Source organism: Oncorhynchus gorbuscha, linkage group LG12 (assembly GCF_021184085.1).
Source record: "Oncorhynchus gorbuscha isolate QuinsamMale2020 ecotype Even-year linkage group LG12, OgorEven_v1.0, whole genome shotgun sequence".
Lineage (NCBI taxonomy): Eukaryota > Metazoa > Chordata > Actinopteri > Salmoniformes > Salmonidae > Oncorhynchus > Oncorhynchus gorbuscha.
Window position 1 is genome coordinate 49,859,447 of NC_060184.1, and position 26,227 is coordinate 49,885,673.

The following is a 26,227-nucleotide window of genomic DNA, read 5'->3' on the forward strand; positions in this document are numbered from 1 at the left end:
AGAGAGAGAGAGAGGAGAGGGGCAAGGAGGAGGGATAAAGAGGGTGACAGTGAGAGCGAGAAAACAAGAGCAAGAGAAAGAATGGCAGAGATGGCAGGGCGGGATAAAGCGAGAGAAAAAGAAAAAAAAAGAGGAAGAGAGACAGAGGCGGAAGGAAAGACAGAGCTGGAAATAAAATGAGATAACCGCAGAGATGTAGCGAGCATAGTGAGGGAAAGGGTTAGAGAGACAGAGCCAGACAGACAAACAGAATCAAAGCTGGAAGCTGAGGGCAGAGGGGAGACATCCTATAAATTACACACACTATCCTTCATACTGACTCCAAACATCAGCTCCTCGCATCAGACAGACATACTGTGCATATATACATACACTCAGACAGACAGGACAGACAGAAGGACCGAAAGACAGGCAGACTATAGGGTACTGTAGCGGCACGTATGTTGTTGTACCAGTATCATGTGGCCGGTGGAGATGTCCATGTTGGAAGGGACAGGCTCTTCGCACCAGGAGGAAGTGGAGCTACGGGCCGAGGGGCTGGCTATGGGTCCCCCGTCGCTGAACTGAGAAGACGAGCTGTTCAGCCGCGAGAGGCGCCGCAGAGGCTCCGGGCACTCCGCACGCTCCGGACGCTCTGATGTCCGCACAGCCATCCGCTGGCGACACAGCTCCTGGAAAGGAGAGTGGAGAACCTGATCAGCCATTGGTTGACCCTTAGCTGATTCTTAGTGCATTACCATTGCAAATAAAAAGGACTTCTAAATGGTATAGGACTTTGCTGTTATGTCAAGGCAAAAATATTACAATACAATATTACTCCAGTACAAAAGACCAAACATACATTGTTTTGAGATTGAGATTGTGTCAGACGGGGATATCACTGTGACCTATGGAGCATGGTTTGTAAGCAAACCTATTTATATAAATGATGTCAGGAAGTAGAAATACAGTTAAGGTTCAATGAAGTGACCTTCAAAAAACTTGAATTGCCAAGGTCAAGCCAGTGTATTGCCACCATTTGACAAAGCAAATAATAATAAACTGTAAGAATACATTGGGTGGCTGGCTCGCAAGGGATGTGTTCATTTGTTTTAAAGTATTGATTTCCATTTGTGCAAATGTGGTAACAATTTCAACGAGCCACTTGTTTAATAATGCATTAGTTACTTATGTATCTTCTTACAAGGAGGCACAAGTTACTATGAAGACAATAGTTAATAAAAAGATGACCAACAAAAACAACCTAAATCAATGATACTGCCCATGAGCAACAAAAAGACTGCCCACGTTCAAAATCTAACAACCATATTCATCTTTCGGTAAGAAATATATCTGCTTCCATCACTCAAAGGGATTGAACAAGGAATCAATACTTTAAGCCCAATGGATCTTCTTTGAATTGAGCATCCACCCTTATTCATAACAACAAAACTACAACAGGGATGAGCAACCTATGTATTCACATGTGCAGTAGGCCTTTACTTTGGCATTTGGATTGAACTTGTACAGATGTAGGATCTTCATTTGATCACCCTGTTGCAGGAGAATTTCCCTGCAATGCATTTGAGGTTTTTTAAAAAACGCTTTGGAGGTTTGTAAGGTACGATGGCGGCAGGTAGCCTGGCGGTTAAGAGTGTTGGGGGGTGGTGCAAGTAACCGAAATGTCACCTAAATCGGTGAAGAATCGGTCGATCTGCCCTTGAGCAGAGCCCTTAACGGCAATTTGCTCCAGGAGCGCTGCACTTCTATGGCTGACCCTGTAAAACAACATATTTCACTGCGACAAAATGAAGATCGTACATCTGTACGTGTGATTATATTGGATTCTATATAAAAAAAACTCTCCCTCTGCCGCCACCCCACCATGAAGATTACTCCTCTCTACATATTGACTCGGCTTTTCTCCCATCATGCCTTGTGCTCACAGATGCCCCATTAGGGATTCAGAGCCTGAGCGTTATCTAGCCAGCCACTCATCTTCCCACATATAAAAAAGGAGAGAAAAGAGAAGAAGAGAAAAAAACACCTCATTGTTTGAAGGGTGCAATCTTACAGGACCCAAACCCCCTCTCTCCCTCTTCTTTCTCCCCTACTCCCGATAGTGTCAGTCTTATGTGGAGCTGGAGATTTCTCCATTATATTCACAGTAATCTGTGAGGCCCATCGTGTTTGGTGTGTGGCCTGCACCAGTCAGACCCACAGACTGATCTTCAACCTCAATTAATAACCAGGGTTGGATCCCAAATGGCAACCTATTCCCTATGAAGTGCACTTCTTTGACCAGGGCCCATAACAGCAAGCCAGAAGAGCAGAAGGCAGTGTCTTCTGAAAGCAACACATAGCTACTAGTCTATCTCATGATCTATCATTGAGATATTTCCCTCCGGGGATCAGCACCTAAGCCTTGGTCTAGGATCAGCTTTCCCTACGTCTAACCTTAATCATCATTACAATGAGAATCTGCCGCGGGCCACGGCCTTAGGGAACTTTCCACGTCCACTTAATAATTAATCCAGTATCTCTAATCTACACCTTTACAGAGACAAGGGTTGCGTCTCAAATGGCACTCTATTCTCTACATAGGCCCGTAGGGTTCTGGCGGGGGAAAAAGTGCACAAAATAGAGAATAGGGTGCCATTTGGGATGCAAGCCATGTTTCTTTTCAACAAAGGAAAACAAATTGTAATCCAGCTAAAACTATAGTCAGATTACTCTGAGAATATATTACTGTCCTTGCTAGGGTTGCATCATTTAGTTAACTTTGCCAAAATGTCCAATTATTCCTGAAATCCCGGTTGGAATAGGAAGGAGGAGGGAATGAGCAGGAAATCAGTGAAGCCACCAACAGGGATTTCTGGGAAAATCTGGTAATTTTGGGGAAAGTTACAGGAATTGTGCAACCCTTATACTTGCTATACCCTCGAGCTATATCTGTAACCATGAAATATGTTATACACACATGGATGCCAGACATTCTCATTTCTTCAAGTTCAATGTCAAAGCAAATAACAACAACAAAAAAAGACGGTATAGAGTCGAGATTGATTGCTACACCACTTAACTGGCAATACCTGCCTTAACAGTTGACACGCTACATTCATATAGCAATTCATCTGTTCTGCTAGTAAACATGATAGGCTCCAACGACACCTTTTGTATTGTAAAAATAAATTCATATATATTGTACATATTGTAAAAGTCCATTAAACCAACAAAATAAAAGAACATTGAAGAAACAGGGGCCTGAATGAACGGTTACAGAACAAAACCTTTCTCTGCTTTCTTTAATGATTGTCCCTCTTTAGTGTGTACAATCGGGAAAGGCGACACTGTGGAAAGCTGATTAAATATTGAGCATGTGAATGTGATGGGTGGATGTGCACTGAGTGCCCATGCTGAGCACAGCTGAGCCCAGGACAAAATCAATACGAGCCAGCCACCCACCCACCCAGTCAGCCAGCCAGCCAGCCACCCAGTCAGTCAGCCAGCCAGCCATTGGTCCTGGAGGAATGGAAGGAATAGGTCATACAATGAACCCGTTCCCCTGCTGAAAAGGCTCTCCCCTAGTCACAGGTCATAGCCAATACAACCTTCAATGGAATATCAAGGCTTTGTCTGGAGTTTAGACCTCTGGATACATTTGACTAGCCTTGTTAAACCAGCCTGAGTGCAGCGGTCAGTCAAGTTTCACAAGGCTAACATTTGACTTGGATGGTAAAAAAAGCAATTGTTTATTCTATTTCTATTTTAAATAACAACCAAATCACAAATTACATTTCTCCGTAATACAAAATCAAATGATGGGTAATCTTGCAATTAGGTTACAAAAACGTTACACACGTTACATTCTATTGATAACCACACTTAAATCACAACCTAGCTCTTATCATGAACAAAGAGACATTTTACATACAAATGTTACAAATGTGACAAAATCAACCAGATATTCCCTTCGAATCAAGTAATTCAAAACACAACGACTACGTGCCACTGCAGACCAATCAGAATAAGGCTAGCGTCAGGGACCGGGACCAGAGTGCATTCTCTACCAGCAGAGCACTCAGCGGCTGCACTGTGATAGGCTGACGGAAAGGAGGCTCCTCTCACCTGATAGGTTGCGGTTGCATCAGCGCTGGTGTCAGTCCCCAGGCTGGCTAGTTTCTCCTTCAGTTGGAGGTGGGAGCGGTGGCGCAGGCAGAAGAGCCAGCCAGACACTGCCAGCGCCCCCATGATCAGGACCATGGAGATGATGGTCAAGACCATGAACTGACCAGACTCCAGATGACTCTCCTTGACCACCGGGATCTGTCTCAAGCTGCCCTTCTGGGAAGAGAGAGAGAGAGAAAAGGGGATGATTAAATGCCCTACCCATCTGCACGCACACACATACAGATGTTAAACGTAAAGTGCTTTGAGGTTTAAAAAGGCTTCTGGAATGTGTAATTTTCACCTAGAAATGTCAAACTTGATTTTCCCATACAAACAATGTATCAACCCCTGCAAAAATGTCCATGAATTATAATCCACATAATAATTCACGTTTCCTGTTGCTGCAGAATTATTTCCCTGCTGTAGCAAATTGGATCAAATTAAGATCCTACATCAGTGACAAAATGTACAAACAAGGAAATGGACATAAATCTGGCAGCAAAAGGAAAAGCATAACCTCCATATTAGTAAAGACTTGGGATTTCTGTCATTTGTCTTACAGAAATACAGATGCAAATTCACACAGTATTTCACTCCCTGTCTATCCCACGCCCACTCATCCCCACCTAGATTAACTTCCTGCCCACCCCACTCATTACTTTACAATAATAGTCGTTTTTATAATGTGCATTCAAACTCCTCAAGCTCTATTACTCTCTCCTGTCCAGCCCACAAACTGGCTGCTCTATAGTCATTTAGGCCCATTTTGTCCTGGCATGGGGAGACCTGCCATTGTGCAGCTACAGAGGTTTGGACAGTAAAATATTTCCCTAATAGCCTTCCAGCCTTGAGTTTGGCTGAATTGAGGCCTTGGCCCAGGCCCCTGATCTAATGGCTAGGAGCGCCTGAAAGTGGGATCTTAGATTGTGTGTACCCAGCAGAAGCCCACTAGAATGGGCCTTTCAGAGATGTTGTTAACCACCTCCCCGGTGGTCAGATCTAAGCCCAAGAGAATAGCTTGGTATTGGCATGGTATTGTCTCACAGGTCCCTGTATGGCTGCCTGGCTGGGTCTCAGTAAGTGCATGGACCCCTGGGAAGGTTTTAGCACTTTTTAATAGAATATGAACCCAGATGCACTGCAGGGACGAGCGGCCCAACTCCATCAAGTATCCTGTCGACCTCGATCTAGTCAATGGCACTCAAATTTCCAACAATTAGAATTAAAGAGGGGTTTTCAACTTCAATCAAATCAAAAGCACAAAACAATCATCAACCGCTGAAACACGGTACTTAGTCCTAGGGGGCAAAAGGGTAAGGTACACATTTAGCAGCATCTATCATTTGTATCAGGAAATAAATACATTCATAATTACAACGCATGAACACCTTAACCTTTGGTGACTTTGTGGATGCTGAGGCCTTTGCTTATATGCTCACACAGATTACCATGCAGATCTGATGAGTGTGTGTGTGTGTATGGACATATTTAACTATTCTTGTGGGGACCAGAAGACCGTACAAGAATAGGAAAAGAACAAAAATTTGACCAACATTTTGTTAGTCCCCACGAGGTCAAATGCTATTTCTAGGGAGGTTAAGGTTAGAATTAGTGTTAGAATTACGTTAAGGGTTACGGTTAGGAGCTAGGGATAGTTTTAGGGTTAGGAGCTTTGGTTAGGTTTAGTGTAAGGTTTAAGGTTAGGTTTTGGGTTAAGGTTAGGGTAAGTGTATGGGCTAGGGTTAGGGACAATAGGATTTTGAATGGGACTGAATTGTGTGTCCCCACAAGGTTTGCTGTGTGTGTGTGTGTGTGTGTGTGTGTGTGTGTGTGTGTGTGTGTGTGTGTGTGTGTGTGTGTGTGTGTGTGTGTGTGTGTGTGTGTGTGTGTGTGTGTGTGTGTGTGTGTGTGTGTGTGTGTGTGTGTGTGTGTGTGTGTGTGTGTGTGTGTGTGTGTGTGTGTGTGTGTGTGTGTGTGTGTTTCTGTTGATTACAATGGATGTAACTCTGAAATACAGCTTCAATCAACAGTCAAATGGATTTGAAACCAATAGAGAGGTCTAAAACAAGTCCTTTAATAAACCACAGAGAACATACAGTGAAACAAAGCTTTGGCTACCTCTGAGCCATTACATCAATACCATCCTTTGACAGATTGAATATGAGGGAAATTATTAAATATGATAGATAAGGATAAATGTAAGCTGGATTGTTGAGGCTTGGTATGTGCATATGAAACTGTAGGAAGGTAGATTTAGTCTACCACAGCATCCCGTGCACCCCTTGTCTCTCTCTCTCTCTCTCTCTCTCTCTCTCTCTCTCTCTCTCACCCTCTCTCTCTCTCTCGCCCTCTCTCTCCCTCTCCCTCTCCCTCTCTCCCTCTCTTTCTCTCCACCAGTTCTTAGTTTACGTGACAGTAAATCATCAGTTTGAATTCAATTAACATGAAAATATATTGTGACATGTCAAGTGTTTATTTCAAGTTTGCTCTGCTAAATGTTGGGGAGAAAAATCACAGATTGTGCTTTTATGGTATAAAAATATGTTAAGCCATAATTACAACAATATTATACTGTGCTATAGTCAAAATATTATTCTGGTATATAACTGCAAATGATATAAAACCTCTATAGTGACAACAGGCAGTGACTAAAATATATTTTGTAGGAAGTTGTTAATTGATCCTAGCAAAAAAAAGCAGTATGTCCTTTCCAGATGTATCTAAGAGGATAAAGATAACAAACGAAGAGCATATTCTCTTGAGGGAAAGAGAGAGAGGACTCCCATTTTACGCCAGAGAGGAGTTTATGTTAATTAGCGTGAATAGAGAAACGTAAACAGAGGTAGTCAACTAAGAAGGAAAAAAACAACAACATTTAAACAACCAAACAACCATTTAAAAAAGTATAAACAAATAAATCAGATTGATTTTTTTTTTGCAGATCATCATTCCCATGTATGTTATAAATATTAACGTGTATAAACATTATAAAATCACACTATGATTATTGACAGGTGTAGTTGATCTTCCGGGTGGTGCAGCGGCATTGCGTCTCAGTACAAGCACGGTGACTGCAATGCCTGGTTCGAATCCAGACTGCATGACATCCGACCATGATTGGGAGTCCCATAGGGCGGCGCACAATTGGCCCAGCGTCGCGCGGGTTTGGCAGGGGTAGGCAGTCATTGTAAATGCGCCTGTGTTCTTAACTGACTTGCCTAGTTAATACATCTTAACATTTAGATTAATAAACGTGTGCAATTATGAATAACACTCTTAAGGAAATCTCTTAAATTCCTATATACTGCCAGAATCAGAATCAGAATTATTATTTTTAATTCACCTTGACTTGCTTATCACCTTGAATGAAAACAGTCTACTTGAAATTGTCTTGCATCGGAACAGGATGCTCAGTGAAGTTTTTACACTCAATTATTCTCTCTCTCGGTCTCTCTCTCTCTCTCTCGGATTAGTAGACCTAGCTGAAGACAAAGGGCAGATGGATTTCGGTAGCTCTGGTTTATTCAAATGACTGAGATAAAAGTCACAGGCCTGTGATCACTTATTCCATAAATTTCAGCCATTTTCCAGTCTGATTAAGTCAAATCAAACAATAATTTCACATTTTGCAATATGCAAGTATTCCTCAATTAAAAGTTATACAAAAGTGTTAATGCGGTTAATAAGAACCTTTGCCAAAGTAAATCCATGCGGCTTTTCATTTTTTATTATAAATAATTGCTTTGCCAATCAACTGTAATTAAACAAAATGAAGCCTATATTCCTATCTCAAATCAATTTCGGTCTGTAGGCAATAAACCAACCGAATTAATTAAAGGTAACAACTCACAAATGGAAGACAATGATCTTCTCAAAAACTCAATGTGCTTAGTTCATCAATTAATGCCATTGGTATTCAGGGATGAAAACTTTGTATCTTCCCGCTCTGCTGCTGTAAAGCAAACATATGTTCTATATTTTCAACACCTGTTAGCTTATAACTTAAAATAGGCCTGAAACACTTTAGCCTACTACCGCATTAATCATCCTCGTCTAAATTTGAACTATTTATGTTGTTGTTAGATTTCTTTCCCGACACTATAGCATCTTTCGGGTAACTGGAGCATCGACAGAGTGACGAAATGAGGCAACTCACGCAAGCGTTGCAAATCAATTGAAATGCAATCAATTACAGAAACAAAAGCAGCGGTCAAAATATTAATTTAAAAAAAAAAGATATATAACCTAATTCCACATAAAACTGATAGCCTAGCCTATACATGCCTTCCAGACAAGTGTGCAACGTGCACGTCTTTCCCCGCTGCAGTAGACTAGTTGTAGCAGCACCAGCCAAAATGTAACACAAGCTGGAAAATAATTACCAAAATCCATGTTGATCCGCAAATCAGATGGTTTGCAATACATATGAAATATGTGTTGTATTCCAGAGAGCAGGTGCAACTACCGCAGCTCCAGTGTGGCCGGCGCACAACCAGCCTCCCACTCAAACCTCTCCTCCCCAAAAGTTACCAGTGTCCGGTGCGCCCCCCTCGTCAACAAAAGACTGCAGCTACCAATGCTCACGCACGAAGATTGAGAAGAAAAATAAAATAACGACGAGGAGAACGAACGAACGAGGTGATATGCACGCCTGAGCCTCGCAATAATCTGCAGATGCCTATAGTGGGTCCTTTCAGCGCCTCTGTGCCCAATGGAAAGAAGGGGAGAGGGGTTGGGTTTTTTGAGATCATATATGGTTGAGACACTCCTTTTATTCAGCCCTTAGGAGTCCCTGTCTGTTGCACATGTCATAGCCACTGGTTGCTATAGCGATGCCTCCACATGTTGTCGACAGTGAATGCTCAAGGAGGGATGCTTGCCTAATAGGCTTGTGGGCTGAGGGGGGACATGAATGGACATTGGGTGAGCCACTCATTTGTTAAGCTACTTGGGGTCTCTGTGTTCTGTGTGAATTGCTGTTTTCTCGTGCTCTCCACCCTTTCTCCCTATCACTCCTAAATACAGTAGCCTATAATAATACAGTAGGCTAATAGCCAGAATGAATGCATGCATTACAGAAAGAGGGGATGGGGTGTCCATCAGTAGTGACTGTATAACCTTTTACCAGTTAAATTACTAGAGAGTCTAGTCCCATAATGGTAATTGTACAAAAATGGCAGCCATCTTAGTCAGTCTAATTGGAATAAATGACAGTAGAGGCATAACTGATGCATTTCCTGCTTTTACGTATACAGGTAAGGCATGTGATGTACCAGAAATTGTGTAATGGAATTATAGTCAACCTGAAATATTGTCATATAATTATAAATACAGTTTATATGGGTTTGATACCATTTTTCTTTCAAGCCTCTAAAATAGCTGTAAATAGACCATAGGTCTACATGTCTCAGATTTTGTTTTCTTGGAAAGCTGTGAGTACTATTATATGATACAATATCAGTCCTTGTTGCATTTACAACTTGTCTAAGCTTTATCATCAACTGATTTGAGCCAGTGTATGTATGGCTGTGGATTTACTGCATTGTTTAAATGAAATGTTGGCATATTGGCAGTTCATTTGAAAAATGTATGGAATCATTCCTCTAAAACTGTCTGGCTATCTAAATTCTTCACATTCATTGTTTTACACAATGTCATATCACAGCACTGGCAAACAATAGTTGACCACCTCGAGAGAGTGAGAGGGAGGGGGAGAGAGAGAGGGATAGAAAGAGGGAAAGAACCTAATAAGACCAGCAGAGGGAAACGAATAGAATGGAAGCACAGGGACAAGACAAGATAATAAATGACCTGACCAACATGAGTGGCCTTTGGACCACCATAAGAAGGTTTACACATATTCTAGTATTCTAATTTGTAATAACAGCATAGACTGAACAACAAGTTCAGTGAAGACCTATCTGAGCGAAACATATGAACTGATAGCCTATATAAGTAAATGCTAATCTATGAAGAAAAACATAGAAAGAAATCAGTTTGACAAAATCCCACTAAAACTCCTAATTAGTTATTTAGCGGACAAATGACCCTGCGGAGAGCTACAGGGAAAGGAGGACGATTATGGAGAGAGGAGAGAGAAAAGGAGGGAGAAAGGGAAGGGGGCGGTGAGGTAGGGAGGGGGTCCTGTCAAATGCAGATGACGAGTCTTTGGGGAGGTCTCCAGTTTATTTTTTGTATTCAGAGCACACCCCCTCTTCTGCATTGTCCCCGTGTGTGACAGCTGGAGTTGTCAGTGTGAACAGGGGGACAAAAAAAACAGGCTCTGTCCTCCACTATACTATCCTACACCAGGAGTGTATATTCAGAATTCAGCCAGTGCATTGGCCCCCACTGAGCTGCAGCTGAGGGGTGGTTCACTGGAGTCCTATAATTTCACAGACTACATGTCAAACAGGACCTACTTCAAATGACTAGAGTCTACGTTATCACTAACAAATTGCTGCAAAACTTTCACAATTAGCTGCTGTAGTTCTATATTACAGTACAGTGCTGTAAAGAGCAATGTATTATGGGGGCTCCGCTACACTTCTGTAAAATTACATTAATTGCTGTAATACTATATTACCTGATTTGCTATATATTTACAGTATCATACTGTAAACTATTGTGCATTGTGGAAAAATATTGTGGGAGTGGAACAAATCGCTGGCTCATTAAGATATTTTAAGGCGTGACTTGTAAGAGGCTATATTTGTTACACCCAGTAGTGAGAATGCTGTACCCCACAGAATACAGTATCATACAATTGTTTATTTGTCCTGTAAATCTACAATAACTTATTGTCTGCCAGTAATTTACTGTAATTAAGTACCATCCCCACAGAATACAGTACCATTCTGTACATTTGGAGTACCAAAAACCTTTTGTGGTGCATGGTATTATTGTGGCTCATTAATAAATCTTGAGGTTTGCCTTGTAAGACGCTATACTTGTTGGACCCGTAAGTGAGAGAGCTGTACCAATTTACGTGATATATGGTAGTGCCCCAACAATTTAACCTATATCGGGAAAGATCAGAGTCACAGCGGGTCTTAAACCTCTAATGGTTGAATATTAAACCGTTTCCTTTTGATCTGTTTTTCCCTGTAATCACATTCATTTAGGCCTCTAGAAGTGTGAAGGATATAAAACACCAAATATTCATAAATATTCTGTAATATACACATACCTAGCAGCCAACCTGCTTGCACAAATCCCATGTAATACAGTAAAATACCAACATGATTACAGTGGCATTAACTTTCTTACAGTATAGTAGGCACATTTTACAGTATTGCACTATAGCATTGCTCTGCATTTTACAGCAACTCACAGAAAGCTGGTGGCAATTTACTGTGAATATTACAATAACATATGTTGCACTAGCCAGAGATCCATTCAAAGGTATCATGTAACAAATAAAGCATTTCTTTTGACCAATGTATAATTAACAACAACAACAACATTCCCAGTAATGGTTACAAAAACGTTCTGTGATATGTTTTTTTATTAACCTTAAATTACATGCACTGACTGAAAGTCACTCTGGACAAGAGCGTCTGCTAAACTACCAACATTTAAATTAGTATTTGCAAAGTACACTGCTGGTGATTATTCTAATGAGTTCTGCCCTCAAACTATTTGTATTTTGATTTAAAAAATGTGGCCTTATTTGGGGGCGGAGGTCATTAGAATAATACACAGCAGTGTGCTTTGCAATTGTTCATTTTTACATTTAAATTTGGTCATTTAGAAGACGCTCTTGTCCAGAGCGATTTTCAGTCAGTGCAAACTAAGGTAAACAAGAATATACTACAGTTATTGCAAGTACAAAGATGATGTTCCCGAGAATGTTGTAGTTAAGTATGCTACTTGCAAGTATTCACTGAGCATACAACACATCAGGAACACCCAATCCAGCAATGTTGTGGCGCGTGACACTAACTGATTTGCTGGCAGTACTACCAAATCCCGTTCAAAGGCACACAAATATTTTGTCTTGCCCATTCACTCTCTGAATGACACACATAGCCAATACATGTCTCAAGGTTTAAAAATCCTTCTTTAACCGGTCTCCTCTCCTTCATCTACATTGATTGAAGTGGATTTAGCAAGTGACATCAATTAGGGATCATACTCTAGCTTTCACCTGGATTCGCCTGGTCAGTCAATGTCTGTATTTTTGTGTTCGAAAATACAAAATGCATGAATTCTAATTAAACTGTTACACAATAGGTTACATAAAAAAGACTGGTATTGACAGTATTGACATGTAATAGAAATACTACCGTCGTTGGCACTAGCTGCCTGCACTGTAAATCTGCAACAGTTCACCAATCACTGTTCACTAATCTTCCAGTAATGTCCTGTACATTCTAAAAATATAGCATGTTACTGTATTCAGGTGTTCCAATAATATGCTGTAAATTTGTGTGACAGTAAAAGTCCTGTAAATCTACTGGCTTCTGTTTCACCAGTAATTTACTGCAAATTTACAGTAACCTATTGGCTACTATGATGCAGGTAACTTACTGTACAAATTGGCTCATGTCAAATTCTCCTTAAAAAATGTATTACTAGTTCATATGGTCTATATATTGGGCTTAACTATTGGGATTGCCTTACAAATGCATGATATATAATTCCTAACTCATTTGGCAACATATCTAGTAATCATGTATAATGTATTTTGTAGACTTCATTAAAAAACACTTTTAAGTATACCAACATAACGTGAAATTGACTTTGGCCCTGCAACTGTTTTGTCTCTGGATACATGCTCAGAAATAAAGGTTTAGATTTGTTCCTTAATTAAAGGGTACAACCGCTTGTCACTAGGGTGGCACCCTGTAAGGTCCTCCTTTGTACTTTTAGTTATAGGTAAATGAAAGTACCCCGCCTCATACCTCAGATAGTACCTTTCTCCACAGGTACAAAAGCATGCCTTTTGCCTTTATATACACTGCTGAAAAAAATAAAGGGAACACTAAAATAACACATCCTAGATCTGAATGAATGAAATACTCTTATAAGATACTTTTTTCTTGACATAGTTGAATGTGCTGACAACAAAATCACACAAAAATTAGCAATGGAAATCAAATTTATCAACCCATGGAGGTCTGGATTCGGAGTCACACTCAAAATTAAAGTGGAAAACCACACTACAGGCTGATCCAACTTTGATGTAATGTCCTTAAACCAAGTCAAAATGAGGCTCAGTAGTGTGTGTGGCCTCCACGTGCCTGTATGACCTCCCTACAATGCCTGGGCGTGCTGCTGATGAGGTGGCGGATGGTCTCCTGAGGGATCTCCTCTCAGACCTGGACTAAAGCATCCGCCAACTCCTGGACAGTCTGTGGTGCAACGTGGCGTTGGTGGATGGAGCGAGACATGATGTCCCAGATGTGCTCAATTGGATTCAGGTCTGGGGAATGGGCGGGCCAGTCCATAGCATCAATGCCTTCCTCTTGCAGGAACTGCTGACACACTCCAGCCACATGAGGTCTAGAATTGTCTTGCATTAGGAGGAACCCAGTGCCAACCGCACCAGCATATGGTCTCACAAGGGGTCTCAGGATCTCATCTCGGGACCTAATGGCAGTCAGGCTACCTCTGGCGAGCACATGGAGGTGTGCGGCCCCCAAAGAAATGCCACCCCACACCATGACTGACCCACCGCCAAACCGGTCATGCTGAAGGATGTTGCAGGCAGCAGAACGTTCTCCACAGTGTCTCCAGACTCTGTCACGTCTGTCACATGCTCAGTGTGAACCTGCTTTCATCTGTGAAGAGCACAGGGCGCCAGTGGCGAATTTGCCAATCTTGGTGTTCTCTGCCAATTGCCAAACGTCCTGCACGGTGTGGACGTCGGGCCCTCATACCACCCTCATGGATTCTGTTTCTGACCATTTGAGCAGACACATGCACATGTGTGGCCTGCTGGAGGTCATTTTGCAGGGCTCTGGCAGTGCTCCTCCTGCTCCTCCTTACACAAAGGCGGAGGTAGCGGTCCTGCTGCTGGGTTGTTGCCCTCCTACGGCCTCCTCCACGTCTCCTGATGTACTGGCCTGTCTCCTGGTAGCACCTCCATGCTCTGGACACTACGCTGACAGACACAGCAAACCTTCTTGCCAGAGCTCACATTGATGTTCCATCCTGGATGAGCTGCACTACCTGAGCCACTTGTGTGGGTTGTAGACTCCGTCGCATGCTGCCACTAAAGTGAAAGCACTGCCAGCATTCAAAAGTGACCAAAACATCAGCCAGGAAGCATAGGAACTGAGAAGGTCTGTGGTCCCCACCTGCAGAACCACTCCTTTATTGGGGGTGTCTTGCTAATTGCCTATAATTTCCACCTGTTGTCTATTCCATTTGCACAACAGCATGTGAAATGTATTGTCAATCAGTGTTGCTTCCTAAGTGGACAGTTTGATTTCACAGAAGTGTGATTGACTTGGAGTTACATTGTGTTGTTTAAGTGTTCCCTTTATTTATTTGAGCAGTGTACTTAGTACCACCACAGTGACAAATCCAGGTTTTCCTTGTAAGTGGAAAACTGTTTCAAGATGGCACCGACAGAGATGGTCGCCTCGTTGCAAGGCCTTAGGAAACTATGCAATAATTAGTAGTTTATATATGATTTATTTTGTGTTATTACATACAGTCGGGAAGAACTATTGAATATAGGAGCAACGTCAACTTACCAGCATTACGACCAGGAAAATGACTTTCCCGAAGCGGATCCTTTGTTTGGACCTCCACCTTGGACTTTGGATCTAATCCCATAGAGCCGATTTGGACATATTTGTATAAAAGAGCTTCATGTACATTTGTGTAAATATATTAAATATTAATGTATATGATGAAATATTAGGTACGTACCTTTTATGATTTATATTTACCTGATTGAGATATATTCATTTGTTAGTTTAATTCAGTTTTTGCCCCCCCCCTCTTGCCTAGTCATTGTATTGTGGTAAGTGTGTTAGGATAAAGGCAGGAAGTTGGGCCTTCGGGGGAGGGAGTTCTTGCTAGTTACGGGGGCGGGATAGTTTTTTGACCATACAGACATACATACAGGTCATAATATGTATTTTCCATATCAAGTAATCTATGCTTTAAGTTGATTGGAAAATCATTTCTTTGTTAGATATAAGAAGAATAAACTTTTTTGTTGCACCATCTCCCTGGATGTCATTGAATGTTTGGCTGTTTGGAAACCTTGAGTGTGGACTGTATGCGCACCAAACAACCCCGCTTCAGGCTTGGGCAGTGGCTATGGTAAAAAGGAAAGGAAGCCACTACAATCAAGTCAAAAAACTCTGTGAAGGATTACTATCGGAAGGAAATCTCCGGTTCGGACACACCTGGATATTGTTCTATATGTTGTTGCATTCGGACCATGAGGACAGCTCGCTTGGAAGGAATTGAACTCCTAGAATTCGCCAGCCTGAGTAACCACTGCGAATGAATGAGCTGCCCTGTTCAATGCGATCATTTGACCATGCATATTATGGAAGCGCAAATGTGCTTTTAATTGGAATGTTTGATAAACTTCGGAGTGGAATTCAAACACAGTCCTGTGAAAACAATTAAGAAGTTTAAGTTTGGGAAACACTGAGATCCTACGCACAATGTAGCCTAATCTTATGTCTAATATTTGGCCTAAAGTGGAAACGCAATGCATCAACGCAACGAATGCAACTTAAGGATCCAAAGATACTGCGTGTTTAAACTTCATTAATTAAAGGGACAACTTATAATGGGATGAAATGTTTAAAATGCATCTAAAATGCCGAACTTGCACATGTTCAATTCAAAATGGGTCAATATACTGAAATGGAGGACTGTGTTTTAAAGCGTTAAAGGTCTAAAGGGGCATTATGTTTAACAATCAAAAACCAACAACTGTGTCATTTTAAATTGAGTGAACTAAAAGTGAATGATGGAGGATGAAATCCCAAATAAGACTCTACTGGAGAGGGCAGAGGAGCATCTAAATTCACTCTATGCAGCCCGGAGAGGCAAACTTGGAGTGTGTACACGCAAAATGAATGAAATAAAACAAACGCTCATCGAACCACACGACAGCATTTCCAATGTGTCAAAAACATCAAGTAAAACAAAGTATTCTAAGACTGCTTCCTCAGTGTCCTCTGCACGCCTAAAAGCTGAGGCAGAACGAGCAGCTCTACTAGCTCGCCAAGCATCATTACAGGACAAGCATGCATTGGAACTGGAGAAAGCTCAACTGAATGTTAGGATGGAAAAAATGGCACTGGAAACGGACATAGCAGCATATAATGCCAAACTGAAGGTCTTGGAGAGTGTTGAGTCAACTTCTCAATCCCATGCTGTGACAGCCCATTTTCTAAGCCAAGAAGATGGAATGAACTCTTATTTTGAGAACCAGGAAACCAATGTCTATAAGGAACATGAACCATCACCTGTTGAGTTTGCTGCATTAGGTGCAGTTCCAAAGATCCCACTACAAAGAGTTTTACAACAACCGACCACAAAGCCATCAAAACCTATTCAGAAAACGGTCATAAACCACACACTTCAGCAGCCAACAGTAAGGTCTAGCAATCAACACTGCAGGTATCAGCCATAATACCAGCCATGACAACCTCTCTACTGTCATGCAAAGGCAGAATGAAATTGCTGACCTCCTTGTACTACAGCACAAACAGGCCACACTCCCTGTTAGGAAGATACCTATGTTTGATGGTGATCCTCTAAACTTTAGGCCATTTATGCGTGCATTTGAGCATGGTATAGAAGATAAGACAAGCAGTCACCAGGATAGGCTCTATTACCTGGAACAGTACACCTCTAGTCAGCCCAAGGATCTGGTCCGTAGTTGTCTGCATATGGAAGGTAGAAGAGGCTATGCAGAGGCTAAGAGGTTGTTAAAGGAACACTTTGGCAATGAAATCAAAGTCACCACTGCTTACATGGAAAAAGCTTGGAACTGGATAAACATCAAACTGGATGATGGAAAGGGACTGGGTGGCTATGCACTCTCTTAGAGGTTGCTGTAACGCTATGCAAGACCTACAGAACATGGAAGAGCTTAATCTTCCCTCCAACATAAAGTTGATCATGTCAAAACTTCCCTACAAACTAAGGGAGAAATGGAGGTCTATGGCATGTGCTATTTTAGAGAGAAGCCACCTGAGGGCCCAGTTCAGTGACCTTGTGACGTTCATTATACGGAGATATCCAAGATCCCCTGACCAACAAAAAGTTTTTTAAAACCAAAACAGAAGCTGACTTTAAACAGCAGTTCAAATCCAAGAGTAGGGGAAGCAGCTTTGCCACTGCAGTAGCTGTAGTGGCAGATTGTGACCCTGAAAAAACTCTAAAAGAACAAACATTCAAAGTCAAGAAACCAGGCACCTACCCTTTTGATGCTCCCAGTATCTCTTGTGTATTTTGCGCTGGTGAGCATTTCTTGGTCGACTGCCAACAGGTGAAGGCACAGCCACACGAAGCCAAGGTTGAGTTTCTGAGATCAAAAGGCCTTTGTTTTGGCTGTTTGATGAGAGGACACTTAAGCAAAGAATGTAAAAGAAGGATGACCTGTCAGAGCTGTCAAAGAAAGCACCCCACTATCCTGCACATTGAAGGAAGAGAGAGATTTAGATCTCTTAAGGCAGATACGAGGGGTGTAGCAGTAAAGCGGGAGGAGACTGTCAGCAGTGCTCTTGTTTCACTGGAAGCTGGTGAAGATACCGGGGCGGGTACAGATTGTACACTTGCGATTGTGCCAGTTCAAGTAAAGATGTCAAATGGAAGCAAGTCTGCTTTAACCTATGCATTTCTCGATCCTGGTAGCTCAGCAACATTTTGTACGGAGAGACTTATGAGGCAGTTGCAAGCTAAAGGCAGTGAGACTGAAATTCTGCTACGCACAATGGGGCCGGAGAGTCCTTCCAAGAGCTTTGAGATATCTGGATTAGAGATTGGCAATGTGGAAGGTGACACATTTCTTGCATTACCAAAGGTCTACACCCAAAATAAGATCCCAGTGACAAGAGAGAATATTCCCACTCAGAAAGATCTCAAAAGGTGGCCATACCTGAAAGAGATTCAGTTGAAGGAAATTGACGCCGACGTCGAACTCCTGATTGGCGTAAATGCTCCAAAGACAATGGAACCCTGGCAAATCATAAATAGTCCAGGCAATGGACCATTTGCAGTGAAAACCCTCTTTGGATGGGTGATGAACGGTCCTCTTAACAATTGTACCATGGCAGAAGAATCTGGGCATCTTACTGTGATGGCCAATTGTATCTCAATGGCCGACCTGGGGGTTCTTCTTGTAAATCAGTACAACCATGACTTCCCTGAGCGAGGGTATGAAGAGAAAAGTGAGATGTCAGCTGAGGATCGTAGGTTTATTGAGATCGTATCAAGCTCCATAACCCTCAAAGACCATCACTACTACTGACCGTTGCCCTTTCGCAAAAAAATATGTAGTCCTGCCAAACAATCGTGACATGGCAAAGCAGCGGGCTCTAAATATTATCAGGAAGTTCAAGAAGGACAAAGGTTACGCTGCAGAGTACAAAGGCTTCATGGAAGAGATGATAACAAAAGGTTACGCCGAGAAGGTACCACAAGAGCAGCTCCTCAGAGAGAAAGGCAAGGTATGGTACATACCACACCATGGTGTTCACCATAAGTGCAAAGGAATGATACGAGTGGTGTTTGACTATTCATCATCCTATAAAGGTACATCTCTTAACAGTGAACTCCTTCAAGGCCCGGACCTGGCAAACACGCTTATAGGAGTCTTGCTAAGATTTCGGCACGAGCACATTGCCATGATGGCAGACATCGAAGGAATGTTCCATCAAGTACGTGTCCATGAAGATTACTTAGACTTCCTGAGATTCCTATGGTGGCCGGACGGTGATACTAACAAAAGATTGGAGGAGTACAGAATGACGGTTCATCTTTTGGTGCTATATCCTCTCCAAGTTGTGCAAACTTTGCACTGCGAAAGACTGCAGAAGACAACTGTGAGAGGTACGATGAAGAGGTCATTCAAACAGTCAAGTCCAACTTCTATGTTGATGACTGCCTCAAGTCAGTGGCCACAGAAGAACAAGCCATAGCTCTCACAAAACACTTCAGGGATGTGTGCTCTCAGGGTGGGTTCAAGTTGACCAAGTGGGTCAGCAACAGCCGCACTGTGCTGGTTTCTATCCCCGATGAACACAAAGCCAAGCAGATAGAAGAACTGGACCTGGACAGAGAAAAGCTGCCTGTTGAAAGAGCACTTGGAATCCGATGGAACATTGAAAGTGATGTGTTTACCTTCCGAGTCACTGTCAAGAACAGACCCCTTACAAGAAGAGGTATTCTCTCAACTGTCGGCTCTATTTATGATCCATTAGGTTTCCTCGCCCCATTTGTATTAAAGGCAAAGCAAATTCTTCAAGTGCTCTGCAAGCTAAAGTGTGGATGGGACGAAGTCATCCCTGAAGAACACTCTATTTCATGGCAGAGATGGCTCTCAGAGCTGGACCAGCTCTCCAGATAGACAGGTGTATGATGCCTGAGAACTTTGGTCAAGTCAAGACCGCACAGCTGCATCACTTCGGTGATGCAAGTGAACAAGGTTATGGCACGACAAGCTACCTTAGGTTCACAAATGGTATGGAAAAGGTTCACATTGCATTCATACTGGGGAAGTCAAGGGTGACTCCACTCAAGCAGATGACAATCCCCAGACTTGAACTTGCTGCAGCAACATTGGCAGTGCGAGTGGACAGGATGTTAAGTTTGGAGCTCCAGATTGAACTTGAGGAGTCAACTTTTTGGACGGACAGCCAGTCTGCTAAAATATATCCGCAAAGATACCAAGAGATTCCATACCTTTGTGGCTAATAGGGTTGCTATGATCCGTGACCTATCGAAAGCAAAACAGTGGAGGTATTTGAACTCCAAACACAACCCAGCCGATGATGCCTCAAGAGGATTACATGTTGAAATGTTCCTGAACTCAAAGAGATGGCGCAATGGACCAGAATTCCTGGAGAAACCAGAAACTCAATGGCCGAAAGTCCCCGAGGAGCTTAGCTCCATCCCTCCGGATGATCCAGAGGTGAGAAAAGACGTAATCGTAAACAGTACAGGTGTGGAGGAAAAGAGTCCAACCAGCAAAGTACTATTCAACATGGAACAGCTTGAAGAAAGCAGTTGCCTGGATGCTGAAACTGAAGAAACGTATTCTATAGTTAAGCCAGAAAAGGAAAATTCTCTCTCAAACTGATCTGATCAGAGTCTGTCAAACTCACTGAAGGAACAAATGGACAAGTTTAAACTGACGTTTGGAAAAGTCTGTCTGTGGATGACCTAGATGAAGCAGAAAAGGTCATCATTCGATTTGAGCAACGACAGCACTTTAAACAAGAAATTGCACTAGTTGTGAAAGGAAAACAATGTGCCAAGAGAAGTGGCTCAATCTGTAAGCTTGATCCAATTATTGACAATGGCATTCTGAGAGTAGGAGGACGGTTAAGCAAAGCTGCTATGCCTATGGAACTAAAGAATCCTATGATCCTGCCCAAAGACTCCTACATCTCCAGATTAATCTTGCTCCACATCCATGGGCAGGTTGGCCACTCTGGGAGAGGTCACATGCTTTCTAGACTGCGCCAGCGATATTGGATACCCTGTGCCAACTCCTTAGCAAGGAAGATCCTTAAGAGCTGTGTCTTCTGCAGGCGGCTGCAAGCTAGAGCTGGAGAACAGAAGATGGCCGACCTTCCACAACATCGGGTGTCACCTGATTTGCCGCCTTTCACCCATGTGGGCAGAGATTACTTTGGCCCCATAGAGGTGAAGCAAGGCCGCATTCATGTGAAGCGGTATGGTGTGATTTTAGAGTCGGCTGTCCATCTAGTAGTTGCTAGTTATCTGGATACTGATTCCTGCATCGATGCCCTGTGCAGGTTCATCTGTCGAAGGGGCCCAGTAACAAGTATCAGAACAGACAATGGCACCAACTTTGTTGGAACACACAGAGAGCTAGGAGAAGCTCTGAAAGAGCTGGATCACAACAAGATTCAAAATGAATTGCTGAAGGAAGGAGTGACATGGTCATTCAAGCCTCACTCTGGAGCCCACCAGGGGGGGTATATGGGAGAGGTTGATCCGACTGGTGAAAAAGATCCTCGATTCAGTCCTTAAAGTGCAAGTACTGGATGATGAGGCTTTGCAGACAGCCTTGTGTGAAGTTGAGGTGACTATGAACGACAGACCAATCACTACTGTAACAAATGACCCTAATGATCTAGAACCCCTGACTCCAAACCATCTGCCTCATCTGAAAGCTAAGCCAGTCCTGCCACTAGGACTATTCCAGAGAAGTGACCTATACTCACGAAGGAGATGGAAGCAAGTACAATATATCAATGACATCTTCTGGAAGAGATGGATCAGGGAGTATCTTCCACTTAAGCAGGAGCAGAACAAGTGGAACAAAACTAAGAGAAACTTCAGTCCTGGTGACCTCGTGGTCATCGTCGATGACACCGCCCCAAGGAACTCTTGGCTAATGGGGCTTGTGGTAGAGGCTTTGCCAGGGGCCAAAGGTCTTGTCCGGAGCGTCATGGTTAAGACTAAGACCAATATTTTACAGAGACATATCAATAAACTCTGTCTGCTCCTTGAGGGGACGGAGTGAAACACACACACACACACACACACACACACACACACACACACACACACACACACACACACACACACACACACACACACACACACACACACACACACACACACACACACACACGCACACACGCACGCACGCACGCGACACGCGCACACACACACACACACACACACACACACACACACACACACACACACACACACACACACACACACACACACACACACACACACACACACACACACACACACACATTGCTCCATCTTAGAATCACGTGCACCTCTGATTCGTTGATGTCGTACTCTCACATTCTTTGATGTCATAGGCATACATTTTTGGGCGTCAAACTCTTGACATTTTTGGAAGTTGAACACCTTTACACTTCAACTCAGACTGAGATCTATGGACTATTTTCCTATATGGCACCTTGTATATTTGTCTATAGCTATGAACTGTAATAGTGCTCTGGTATAGAATGTTTTGTGTATTGGCTCTACGTTTGAATATTAAGTAATTGTTGTGCATTCAGTGCAGTCAACAATTAGGGGCCGGTATGTTAGAGCCGATTTGTATAAAAGACTGAACATATGGAGCTCCATGTACATTTGTGTAAATATATTAAATATTAATGTATATGATGAAATATTAGGTACGTACCTTTTATGATTTATATTTACCTGATTGAGATATATTCATTTGTTAGTGTAATTCAGTTTTTGGCCCCCTCTCTTGCCTATTCATTGTATTGTGGTAAGTGTGTTAGGATAAAGGCAGGAAGTTGGGCCTTCGGGGGAGGGAGTCCTTGCTAGATGCGGGAGCAGTATCGTTTTTTGACCATACAGACATACATACAGGTCATAATATGTATTTTCCATATCAAGTAATCTATGCTTTAAGTTGATTGGAGAATCATTTCTTTGTTAGATATAAGAAGAATAAACTTTTTTGTTGCACCATCTCCCTGGATGTCATTGAATATTTGGCCGTTTGGAAACCTTGAGTGTGGACTGTATGCGTACCAAACAACCACGCTTCAGGCTTGGGCAGTGGCTATGGTAAAAAGGAAAGGAAGCCACTACAGACCGAAAACAACGTTGTTGCCGGAGGAGAGGCAGACGGAGCAGCCTCCTGGTCAGACTGGTCAGACAAGGTGAGCACACCACCCAGCACTTCCGAGCCTATTAGTCAGCAATGTATAGTCTCTAGACAACAAGGTGGATGAAATTAGGGCATGAGTTGCCTTCCAGAGAGACATCAGAGATTGTAACATTCTCTGTTTCACAGAAACATGACTCACTCGGGATATGTTGTCAGAGTCAGTACAGCCACCAGGTTTCTTCATGCGCCGTGCAGAAACAAACATCTCTCTGGTAAGAAGAAGCGCGGGGGTGTATGCCTCATGATTAACAACTCCTGGTGTAACAATAACAACATACAGGTACTCAAGTTATTTTGTTCACCTGACCTAGAATTCCTTACAATCAAATGCCGACCGCATTATCTCCCAAGAGAATTCTCTTTGATTATATTCACAGCCGTGTATATCTCCCCCAAGCAGATACCTTGATGGCCCTGAAAGAACTTCACTAGACTCTATGTAAACTGGCAAACCATATATCTTGAGGATGCATTTATTGTAGCTGGGGATTTTAACCTCTTACCTCCACCCGACACGCAGGCGTCCCATCTAGACATCTGGAAATGCAAATGCACTATGCTAAATGCTAATAGCACTTGTTAAAACTCAAACGTTCATTAAAATACACATGCAGGGTACTGAATTAAAGCTACACTCATTGTGAATCCAGCCAACAAGTCAGATTTTTAAAATGCATTTTGGCGAAAGCATGAGAAGCTATTATCTGATAGCATGCAACACCCCTAAAGACCCACAGGGGACGTAAACAAAATAATTAGCATAGTCGGCGCTACACAAAATGCAGAAAGAAAATATAAAACATTCATTACCTTTGACCATCTTCTTTGTTGGCACTCCTAGATGTTCCATAAACATCACTATTAGGTCTTTTTTTCGATTAAATCGGTCCATATATAGCCTAGATATCGTTCTATGAAGACTGTGTGATCAAGGAAAAAAACAGCGTTTTATAACGCAATGTCATTTTTTTAAATTAAAAAAGTAGACGATAAACTTTCACAAAACACTTCGAAATACTTTTGTCATGCAACTTTAGGTATTAGTAAACGTTAATAATCGATCAAATTGATCACGAGGCGATGTATATTCTATAGCTGTACGTCTTGAAATAATGTCCGGGTAAATCTCAACCGAAATATCCGGTCGGAGACCGGAAGAAATGCGCTGCCTCGTGTCCGCTTGACCAAGAAACAAATCCTAGGCAAATGACAAGACTGTTGACATCGTGTGGAAGCTGTAGGTATTGCAACCTCGGCCCATTTAATGTGGTTTCTATTCAACATTATGTTCAAGTGGCGCATGGATATATTTTCCCATTTTCAGTGATTAGATTTTCCTGCGCTTTTCGATGAAACGCACGTTCTGTTATAGTCACAGCCGTGATTTAACCAGTTTTATAAACGTCTGAGTGTTTTCTATCCACACATACTAATCATATGCATATACTATATTCCTGGCATGAGTAGCAGGGCGCTGAAATGTTGCACGATTTTTATTAACAGAATGTTCGAAAAAGTAGGGGGTAGGAGTAAGAGGTTAACAAAGCTAATTTGAGAACAAGACTACCTAAATTCTACCGGCACATTGACAGTTGTACCCGCTCGAGCAAAACACTGGACCACTGCTACTCTAACTTCCGCGATGCATACAAGGCCCTTCCCCACCCTCCCTTTGGCAAATCCGACCACGACTCCATCTTGCTCGTACCTTACTACAGTATAGGCAGAAGAGGGAGCACCCCCTATCCACATTGACGGGACAGTAGTGGAGAAGGTGGAAAGTTTTAAATTCCTCGGCGTACACATCATGGACGAACTGAAATGGTCAACCCACACAAACAGCATGGTGAAGAAGGCGCAACAGTGCCTCTTCAACTTCAGGAGAGGCTGAAGAAATTTGGCTTGTCACCTAAATCCCTCACAAACTTTTACAGATGCAACATCGAGAGCATCCCGTCGGGCTGTATCACCGCCTGGTACGGCAACTGCACTGCCCTCAACCACAAGGACAAACTACCTGCTCTCCAGGATACCTACAGTACCCGATGTCACAGGAAGACCAAAAAGATAATCAAGGACAACAACCACCCGAGCCACTGCCTGTTCACCCCGCTATCATCCAGAAGGCGAGGTCAGTACAGGTGCCTCACAGCTGGGACCGAGAAACTGAAAAACAGCATCTATCTCAAGGCCATCAGACTGCTAAACAGCCATCACTAACATGAAGAGGCTGCTGCCAACATAGAGATCCAAATCACTGGCCACTTTAATAAATGGATTTAATAAAGGTTTCACTAGTCACTTTAAATAATGCCACTTTAATAATGTTTACATATCCTACATGACTCATCTCATATGTATATACTGTATTTCATACCATCTATTGCATCTTGCCTATGCCGCACAGGATCAAGAGAGGGTGTAGGTCACAATGGATTTAAAAATACATAAACTCAGCAAAAAAAGAAACAAGCCCTTTTTCAGGACCCTGTCTTTCAAAGATAAGTCTTAAAAATCCAAATAACTTCACAGATCTTCATTTGTAAAGGGTTTAAACACTGTTTCCCATGCTTGTTCAATGAACTATAAACCACCATTGAACATGCACCTGTGGAACGGTCGTTATGACACTAACAGCTTACAGACTGTAGGCAATTAGGGTCACAGTTATGAAAACTTAGGACACTAAAGAGACCTTTCTACTGACTCCAAAAGAAAGATGCAGGGTCCCTGCTCATCTGCCTGAATGTACCTTTGGCATGCTGCAAGGAGGCATGAGGACTGCAGATGTGGCCAGGGCAATACATTGCAATGTCCGTACAGTGAGACACCGAAGACAGCGCTACAGAGAGACAGGACAGACAGCTGATCATCCTGGCAGTGGCAGACCACGTGTAACAACACCTGCACAGGATCAGTACATCCGAACATCACCTGCGGGACAGGTACAGGCTGGCAACAACAACTGCCCGAGTTACACCAGGAACGCACAATTCCTCCATCAGTGCTCAGACTGTCTGTAATAGGCTGAGAGAGGCTGGACTGAGGGCTTGTAGGCCTGTTGTAAGGCAGGTCCTCACCAGACATCACTGATAACAACCTCACCTATGGGCACAAACCCACCGTTGCTGGACCAGACAGGACTGGTAAAAAGTGCTCTTCACTGACGAGTCGCGGTTTTGTCTCACCAGGGGTGATTGTCGGATTCGTGTTTATCGTTGAAGG

The 26,227-nt window shown here is 42.6% G+C and overlaps 1 protein-coding gene across 1 annotated transcript in view; it reads right to left on the bottom strand.

The window, feature by feature from the left end:
• The window catches only part of LOC123991107 (receptor-type tyrosine-protein phosphatase N2-like), a 267,926-nt gene that overhangs the window by 33,876 nt on the left and 207,823 nt on the right, over positions 1-26,227 (bottom strand). The window contains exons 11-12 of the mRNA XM_046292318.1: positions 4,108-4,323; positions 453-671 (exon numbers count right to left, since the gene is read on the bottom strand). Of these exons, the coding sequence (XP_046148274.1) occupies positions 453-671; positions 4,108-4,323 (435 nt within the window). The remainder of the gene's footprint in view (positions 1-452; positions 672-4,107; positions 4,324-26,227) is intronic.